This window comes from Asterias rubens, chromosome 18 (genome assembly GCF_902459465.1).
Source record: "Asterias rubens chromosome 18, eAstRub1.3, whole genome shotgun sequence".
Lineage (NCBI taxonomy): Eukaryota > Metazoa > Echinodermata > Asteroidea > Forcipulatida > Asteriidae > Asterias > Asterias rubens.
Genome location: NC_047079.1, coordinates 4,434,241 through 4,443,838, shown reverse-complemented (window position 1 = coordinate 4,443,838; position 9,598 = coordinate 4,434,241). Strand labels below are relative to the sequence as shown.

The 9,598-nt window shown below is 40.5% G+C and overlaps 1 protein-coding gene across 4 annotated transcripts in view; it reads right to left on the bottom strand.

Annotated features, from left to right (window-relative positions):
• Positions 1–6,616: 6,616 nt before the first annotated feature.
• The window catches only part of LOC117302251 (pleckstrin homology domain-containing family G member 5-like), a 47,832-nt gene continuing 44,850 nt past the window's right edge, over positions 6,617–9,598 (bottom strand). For all 4 annotated transcript variants that reach the window (XM_033786102.1, XM_033786100.1, XM_033786103.1 and 1 more), the window contains 3 exons: positions 9,156–9,405; positions 8,523–8,629; positions 6,617–7,889 (listed from right to left, as the gene is read on the bottom strand). In XM_033786102.1, the coding sequence (XP_033641993.1) occupies positions 7,017–7,889; positions 8,523–8,629; positions 9,156–9,405 (1,230 nt within the window). In that variant the 3' untranslated portion in view covers positions 6,617–7,016. The remainder of the gene's footprint in view (positions 7,890–8,522; positions 8,630–9,155; positions 9,406–9,598) is intronic.

The following is a 9,598-nucleotide window of genomic DNA, read 5'->3' as shown; positions in this document are numbered from 1 at the left end:
AACTCTGAATGTTGTAAGAAATCTTTTAATATCCATAGCTTCATCCATGATCTGTCTAACACTTTTTAGGCCTGTTATTTTCTAGGCATAGTCTGACTGCCTTGTGGAACTTCTTGCCCATCGATATCCGTTGTTTAAAGGCCTTGTACACTCATGGTTTTTGTGTTCGAGTGCTGGGGAAATTGTAAATGCCCATACACTTGTTATGCCTATTGTTTTTAGCAAAAGTCTGCCCTGTGGAACTCGGTATCTGTTGTTTAAAGGCACTGTACACTGTGAAATAATTCACTCTTAAAATGAAGTCATGGGCTTATTTGATAAAACTGAAAACACACAAAAACACAACTGCTGATATCGGTTGTTACAAACCTCAACTAAGTACAACGGTTTTACATGTTACAAATTTTGTAAAAAAAGAACAACTATTTTCTCCTGATTCATGCAACGGAATAAGGCCAAGTTTTTACAGGTTTGTTATAAGGCATGGTTGATCACACCAATTCCATGATCACACAAGAAATCAGCTCCTCAAGTCATGTACGTTCAATACCTGTCTTGTTTTATAGGGCCACACATGACTTCGTCTTGTTGTCTGTAAAACGAATCTGTAGTATTAAAAAGAAAGAAAACAAACTAAACTTTCCCCCAAATATTTCTTTATCCAGGATTTATCGTCTGGTCTGCCCGGTTTCATCATTTTCAGTGATGATTCACGGCAGTTTCATGTTTGACTTTTGACCTTTAGGATTTGGAAAGGCCTATTAACACCTATAAATGTGAGATAAAAATCGACGCCGTTTAGGAGACTGTGATGAAATATATATATTTTTTGTGTTGGAGACCGGACCCCGAATGTCCAAGTCGCATTATAGATTTATTCATACCGTTGAAATATCACAGTTTACAAATTATGTTTTGGTGGCAAGAAAAGCTACTGTCCCCCCCCCCGAAACGCCCTTGTGTTCACGTAGTCAGACTGCAGGACTTGCAATCACAAGGCTGTGGGTTCGAATCCCATCAAGCTAACCACTGTTTTCACAAAGACTACAATAAGGTCTAGTTAATCACAATTTTTTTTTTTTTGCCGGCTTGGTGTTTATATCCCCTTGTGGGAGTTTGCCGAGTTCCCTTGTCGGGAAGATCACACCGACGGACGGACGCACAGACGGACGGACAGACGGACGGACGGACGGACGGACGGACGGACAGACGGACATCCTTCGTTGTAAACACCTACAACAAGTTGGACAAGAAAGAATTAAATGAGACATCCCGTCGGGAAATATTGCCAATGTTTAGCAGTCGGGATGGACATTGATTGAGCACTTGTTGTGTGTTTTCTTCCACCACCTGTCTGCCCTAGTTGTATAGACCAGAAAATAGTCCCGTCTGTGAAATGGTTTCAATTGTGTTCATAGGACCACGCATGATGCCAAGCACCCCCCCCCCCCCCCCACCCTCCGCCTGAACGCAATGTTTTGCACTTAAGAATTGCCATCCTCAAAAATACTCTTGATTTTATTTTTAAGGATTGCCCCGTTTTTGAATTGATTTAGACAGAAAACAAATTTCCCATTGAAAAGCACTACGACAGTGGCAATCGGAGTTCAGTCAAACAAACCGACGGGTTAAATAATTTGGCTGCGTTTAATAGTACGTCCACAAGAGGGCGTGCATCGGTCAAAGAGGTTGTCCAGGACACGGCAAACAATTTTGAGCCTATTTTGCATGAATTTGTTGAACATCATTCATAGTCTTCATCAGAAACAGGAACGATCTCCCGGACATGTAAATTGATTCCATCACCAGTAATCAAACCCATTGCCGATCAATATTGCTTGTCACATAATACCATTATGACTTAGAGAATAGTCAGGTGGTGTTTACAGGCGTTGTCTGGTCTACCAAATTTTCCCATCCTTTTTAATCCATCTTCGTCACGTCAGGATACATGTCATTGCATGCAAGTACGAAGGCCCTTTTCGAATCCACGGCTTTTGCTTCAGATTCGGCTTCCGGCTCCGTCTTTTCGTCTGAAGCCCTAAAAGCAGGTACGCAAAACACGCGCAATTCTCAAAACAACGGCGGGGCCAAGCTAGCCTGAGTCGAATCTGGAGCCGAGGCGTGGTTTCGAAAAGGGCCTTAGTTGACGGCGTTTGACGTGATTTGAGTGATGACACTTTTGGACAGCCCCTAAACACCGATCTATTATTTAGTGCGAATTCTCTCTGTTCAGTCTTGGCTTTTGATTCACCAAGGGAGAACGTGTTGTGGGGTTTCTGAGAATGGTTGGGGTTCAGGTCTTGAGGCTCGAAGGGGGGGAACAGGTGAGAGGTGTTTTTTAGTCGGGAAGAGGTTTCGGTGAACTTCCTAACCACATCCCAATGGGGTAACACCAAACACGCAACCTTAAAGGCAATCTGCCTAGGAGAACTATTGAGTACGTATAGTAAGCCAGAATGTTTGGGGAGGACCAATTGAGTCAAAGTTTCACGATTTGTTATTTTATGCATATTATTTGGGATACACCAAGTGAGAGTACTGGTCCTTGGCAATTACCATGGGTGTCCAGTGGATTTAAAGGCAGTGGACACTATTGGTAATTACTCAAAATAATTATTAGCATAAAACCTTACTTGGTAACTAGCAATAGGGAGAGGTTTTTTAAAATTTTCCACGAATTTGACTTCGAGACCTCAAATTTAGAATTTGAGGTCTCGAAACCAAGCATCCGAAAGCACACAACTTCGTGTGACAAGGGTGTTTTTTCTTTCCTTATTATCTCGCAACTTCGACGACCGATTGAGCTAAACTTTTCACAGGTTTGTTATTTTGTGCATATGTTGAGATACACCAAGTGAGAATACTGGTCTTTGACAATTACCAATAGTGTCCAAAGTCTTTAAGCGTGTTTTTTTGTATGTGTTGCTGTCTTTTTGCAAGGAGTAATCTTAACTAAGTAGAAAGGCAACCATTGACCAAAAGTATGTGAATCAGGCAAACAAATAAACACATCACAAACTAGTTTAAATCAAAATTTATTATTTTTTTTCCCAGTGCTGTGTATCAAAGGTGTTTATAAACAAAATTAATTTACACAATTAAAACTAGTCCTATATATGCAAGATTATACAAAAATATATGTATACAATGTATGTATGGACAAAACATGTCCATACATAATTATTCATACAATGCAATATCTTTAAGTTGTTAATTATACTATACATGAAAGTCAAATGATAGAGCATGCTGATTTGCATAACAAATCAAAAAACAATCTGCATAAATTTAGAGGGAACAACCAATAGGAGACGATTATCATATCAAAATGTAAATGGCGAAACAGATTTTAAATAATTTACATATTAATTGGGCAGGCATGTTTTTTTGTTTTTTTAAATTGTTTTATTTTAAGGGCATTCTTTTTTAGTATTTAAATAACTAAATTGCATTTGAAGTCTTTATTACAAAACAAAGTGAATTGTCTTTTGCTGTTGGTTGCTTGCATGGATGGTTGCTAGCATGGTTGGTTGTTTTGTTGGTTGGTTTGATGGTCTGTTGGTTGGTTACTGCCTAGGTTGTTGGTTGCCTGCTTGCTTGGTAGCTTGGTTTGGTGGTCTGTACATGTTGGTTGCTGGCTTGGTTTTTGTCGCTGGTTACACTGGACTTGATTGTTTTGTTGGTTGGTTGCTTGGCTGGCTTGTTGGTTGTTTGGTTGTTGTTGGTTGGTTGTTTGATTTTATAGAGTTTGCTTCACTCAAATTACAAATGAAGGTTATACAGGGCAAAGCTTCAACTACTTAATCTCATATGATGTTCTTCTTGGACACTGATTTGATTGTATTTAATGTTTCTGTGTTTATTGTGAAACCATAAAGCCCCCACTCAAAGTAATTTAAACCCCCACCACCCCAAAAAACAACAATGAACACTACAACAACAGTGAGAAGTAAAGAAAAACAGCAAGATAAGAAACCCCATCTCTAAAACTATTAAAAAAACAAATCAACATCTAGCTTTTAGTCCAAGGTGGAATTTGAACCACCCAGAGATAATAGGATAGCTGGAAAAGTACCACTGCGCCAACCTGACTCTTATAATTACAATTAATTACAATTTATTTACACTCTTTACAATTTTATTTATTTTTGTACAAGGCTGTAGTTTTAATTATGTATCGCAGTCACATGTTCAGACATAAACAACAACAAAATAGAACTCACAGTACCTAACCTGAATCCCATGGTCCAATGTCAATATAACGCAAAAGCAAAAAATGGCTTAAAATAAATGTACTGCTGAGAAAAAGCTTGACGAGGCACCAGTTACAACAATGTAAACTTAACAGCATCTTGGCTGGTAACCTGTTTTTGCTAAGTGAACTTTATTTGTGCTTAGAGTAAATTTGTTTGCGCTTACCAGTTTTATGTTTCTATGACCAGGGGTGGATTTCACAAAGAGTTAAGAATAGTTTTAGGACTAACCTTATGTTTTTAATAACTTGAAACAGTCCTAGGACTAGTCGTATAAGTTAGGACTTTATACTATCAATATAAACCACAAGGGAAACAGACTGGGTAAATTTTGAAATGAATTTTGGGGTTGAACAAAGAATTGGCTAGAGTTGGATTCGAACCAACGACCTCCGGATTAACATGACTTTATATTTGTGAAATCGACCCCAGCAGCCGATTTCACGAAACTTTATGCAACGTTTATGGAGCAACTTGTGCCATAAACTTTGCGCAAGTGGACTTACGCAGTTGCGTAAAGTTTTGTGAAATCGGCTGTGAGGTCCTCTGAAAACAGCTCTTGCACTACACTGAAATTGTTATGACCCTCTTTATATAGGAGTCAATATAGCTGCTTCGTTAAACCAAACCACAAAGTTTCAAAGCACAGACAGATGTAATTGCTGTTTAATTTTGTATTCCAATCCTCTTGTTTTTGTAGAATGACAATATTGACATAGTTGGCACTTTAACTTGCGTCACTTCTGGGGCCAATTTCATAGTGCTGCTTAACGGTAATCACATTTTTGTGCTTTAGCTGAAAAATTTCTTAAGTGTAAAAGAATTTCACAGGTTACCAGCAACACTTTCACCATGAATTTGCTTTGTTCTGTCATTTGCATGACGGAAAGCACCGCAAGGTTAGCATGCCTTTTTGTGTGTAAGGATGGTAAGCAGCGCTATGAAATGAAAACCCACGCTGTAAGCACAAAATTGTGAGCAGCGTTATGAAATTGGGTCCAGGTGGTGGTGAGTTTTTGTTTTATTCAAATATTAAAAATGATAATAACTAATTTATCAAATGTCCTTTAAAAAGGAACGTTACAGAATTTGTAAGAAACAAAAATCGTGAAGATCACAGATTTACATAAAACTTACACGGTCTAATGACGATGATAGTTGAAAACATCCCTTGAAATAATTCTGTATGAAATGTCATATTTGATGAGAAATAAATAATCTAACTTAGCGTTTGGAGTTTATCGCTCAGTGAGCGTTTTATTCATTTTTGTTTTGTCATCGATGCAATGCAAAATTTGTAATCGGTTTTTCACTATTCTCTCGTGACCCAGATGGCCGATCGATCTCAAACTTCTACAGGTTTGTCAGTTTATGTACATGGTGGATTACATGAAGTGCTTACACTGCCAACAACTGTTTTGTTAGCAAAAACCAATTCTGTAATGTTCCTTTAAATCATTTTATACACATTCATAAAACTCTCTAATAGTTGCTCCCGTAAGATACCTGCAGTATTATATAAATATCGTAACAAAAATTGCAGAATATACAAATAAAACGCAACTGACGACTGTCCACTTAAAAACATTATGGCAAAGAGCAAAATAATAATATTGCATTGCTGGAATGTCCCTGTTGTTCACAATCAACAACATATTTAGAAGGTAAACAAAAACAAAACGTCCCACCTTTTTTCACCTTCTTTTTTAACCTCCCAAAAAGGGACACCATTTGACGATATCAGACGAAAAAAATAAATTTTGAAAAACACCCAGCCAGCCATTTTTTGGAGGAAAAAACAAACAAAAAACCTTCCTTTTTTCAAAAAGGCAGGATGCTAATCCTGTTTTTTTTTTTACAGTTTTTGATTGCTGCTACCCAAATGGTAGGCACGAATCAAAAGCTTGGATGTCTTTTTATAATGACACTATTATATTGCTAGGGTTTCGAATTGCATACTATTAACATAAACTTTAAACTTTGGAACAATATATTCAGAGAGTTGTACTCCCTAAAAGCATAATTTGGTCCATTTATTTTTCTTAAAGGTCTTAAAAGAGGGCGCATGCCGTAATATCGCTGGTCCTTTTTATGGTGTGTAGGGGCTGAGCGGTCAAGCACACTAGTCACAAAGCTTCAGTGCCTTAAGCAAGACCCTCAACTGTTTGTGTTTTTTTTTCTCATTTGGTTAGGATGCAAAGCTGTAAGTCCTGTGAGTTGTGTAATGCCCATAAAAGTGCCCAAGTAAACACTTCTCAGACCTGAGGTCGATTTCACAAAGAGTTAGGACTCGTCTTATCTCGAGTTAGGACGAGTAACTCGTCCTAACTTAGGATTAATCTTAAGGTCTGCATGCTACAGTGCAGGGTTGGGACTCGTCCTTAGTCCTAAGATTAGTCTTAAGTTAGGAAGAATTTGGTGAAATCGACGGCAGACCTCAGAATAACCCAAGGCTTCCACAGCAATTGCGGTGGTGCCCTGTGCTTTTTTGCTGAGTTGCCCTCTGCAAGGTTCTTATACATATTCTCCATAGAATGCCTCCTTAGTGGAGGAAAATTGTTGTGGCCCTTCGAGAGCGAGGTTCAAGGCCTGTTAGACACATTATTCCATGTGAGAGCCTGATGTTACCATCAGGGAACAATAGGCATAAATGAAATAGTCTTGGCTCACAAAGCTAGTGTTTTATCTGGTTCACTAGTCGCTACACATGTCCACCTTTCCAAAGACATCTTTTCTGTGCCTTCTACGTTTCTCAAACCATTACTTCGAGAATTTCTTAGTGATGTTATTAGTTATTTGTGAGAACTTCTTTTTACTTTTAGATTTGTGTTGGTCTCCAGTCCCTTCCTTTGATTTGTCGAGTTCCGATTTGTGATTGTGCCCAGTGGCGCTGGTACTCCGCTTCTTTGTGTTCTTCACTGGGATTATTTGGTTGACCTGATGGGAAGTCTTACGTTTTGGTGATGATCCGGAATCAAATGTGTAGACAGAGTTCTCTTGAGGCGGGGCTTCCTCGTCGTCAGATTCATCAAAGGAGATGATATCAGCAGCAGGAGATGCAGGACTCTTTAGGTTGATGGCGCTAGGAGGAATCGGCATCAGAATTCCGGGTCGCCTGGTGGGGGTTTTGGGAGACAGAACCTCATCGGGACCGCTGGAAGTTGGGGATGATATGATGATAGTTTGAGGTAAACTTGCCCTGCCATGCAATGAGGAACTGCTGAGGTTATTGCTGCTCACACTAACTGTGTCCTCACTTGAGGTGTCGAAATAGTTAGAATCCCCGTCTGTGGGGCTTGTCAAAATGTCATCTTCGTCACTGTTTCTGTCCCTGCTTCCTCCGTCGACACCTTCCTCGCCTTCTTCCTCTGGGACTGGCGACACCCCACCTCCTGGCATACTTGATAAGGAACTTGAGGACCGCGCCCTCTTTATGTCTACTGAAAGTAGGTGTTTCATGGGTAACTTGGGCGAGTTAAGGGGACTTGAGTTTGGTGAGCTGTCCATGAACGAGAAGGCTGTGGAACGCATGATCATTGCTTCTGGGGAGGTAGGAGGCTCTCCTGAACCATCATCAAGCTCCTCTCCGCTGGGATACTCGATTTTGAAGTCACAGATACTGCTGTACAGATCCTGTCAAAAATAACAAAACAACAGGCATTAATATTTGGACGGGGGGGGGGGGGGGGGGGACACGCAGAAAAGAGGAAACTCACAAAAGCATATGCCTCACACCACCATCATCCCAGTAGTGTTAGTGCGCATGCACGATTTGCAACTTACGTTTCATAAAACTACTGGACTGTTACTTTCGTTAAACCACACCTGCAGGAGACTCAATGCAGCTGAGCACATTCAGGTTTTACTTAGCAGAAACAGTTACTGCCTAAAATGCAGCACAACAGCAAAATGGGCGTCAAAAAGGGATGCACACCAACAATCTCAACCAATTCTTTCCCTTATGGGCTGGTGAGAAACATTAACAGATAAGTTCCTTTTTCAAGGGCACAAATGTCAAGACAGGGATTCAAACCTACACTCCGATAACTTTGTCCAAAACGGAGACTCCGATAGTGCACTTCTGCCTATCCTTCAACACTGGCAGATGCACTGTTCTAGCCGTAGCTGTAGATGAAGTCGCTGTTCCGGACACAGCCTCAGCAACCAAAACATGAGTTCGATGCTGTAGACCTCACGGGCTGTGACAAGCCACAAGCTATAATTGCTTCTAAAGTGACTTTTGATAACACTGTGTCCAAGGCTTACCTTTGCTGCTTGTATTTTCTGCAACCAGGTGGCTGTTTTGGGTGTTGATAAGACGCAACCATAAGCAGCACAGTCGTAGTCGTCCAAGTGGACCAGAGCAAAACCAGCTGCAAAGAAGCGCATCAAATTAGGTAAGTGTCATTTTAATAATATCAAAATCTTATATAGCGCACGTATCTACCAAACAAGGTACTCAAGTTGCTGAGTATATATACAAACTTTCAGAAAGATAGGTTAATGAGCAGCAGTGAACTCTGAGACCCAATTATGTAGCACCTTACAAGGGTTAACAAGGTGCTACGGCGCATACAGCAGCCACAGCCAGGAACACCGGGGCGAACCCCTTCTCTTTTCGATAAGTGCACTGGGTTCTTTTACATGCGTTATACAACACATGGGACCAACAGCTTTACGTCCCATCCGACCAATCTTTATGATATGAATCTTGTATATATGAGTTTAAGTCAGGCAACCAAAGCAGGCTCCTAGAGTTTAAGAGTAAAGCCCTTTTGGAGAATAAAAAAAGTACAAACACTACTCACAAAGAGATTTCACGGGGTGTCACTGCAAATCTTACTCGGTATTTTCCACCATGCATAGCTCTTTAAGTCTTATTTTGTTTCTACAACTTACTGGAATCTTTAAGTTCCTGGACTCGGAGTCTGTCGACCCTCATCGGTGGTTTAATGACACGGAACTGCTCACTCTTGCGTTGCCTGGCAATAACTAACATGTCTGTGAACAAGAAGCCGTAGGCGTCCACCCTGCTGGAGTCCCCGTCTCGTAGCTTGAGAGAGCCTTGCATTAAGAGCCAGCGAGCATGCTGGGGTGGTGCATCCGGCATACTGCACATCAAGTCTAGGTAAGAGTTCTCCTCCACTAGCTGAATTTAGTATCAATTGGGGAAAACAAAATCAGCGTTAACTTACACCCGATTCAGACAGGCGCGCCATAGTCGCGCCAAACCAAATAGATTAGGAGCAACTCTAGGTTGATTTCAGACAGGCGAGCTTAACATAGCATTTTGACTCATGACAAGATCGACGCCTGAAACCAGAGTCTGTCGTTCCGAATGA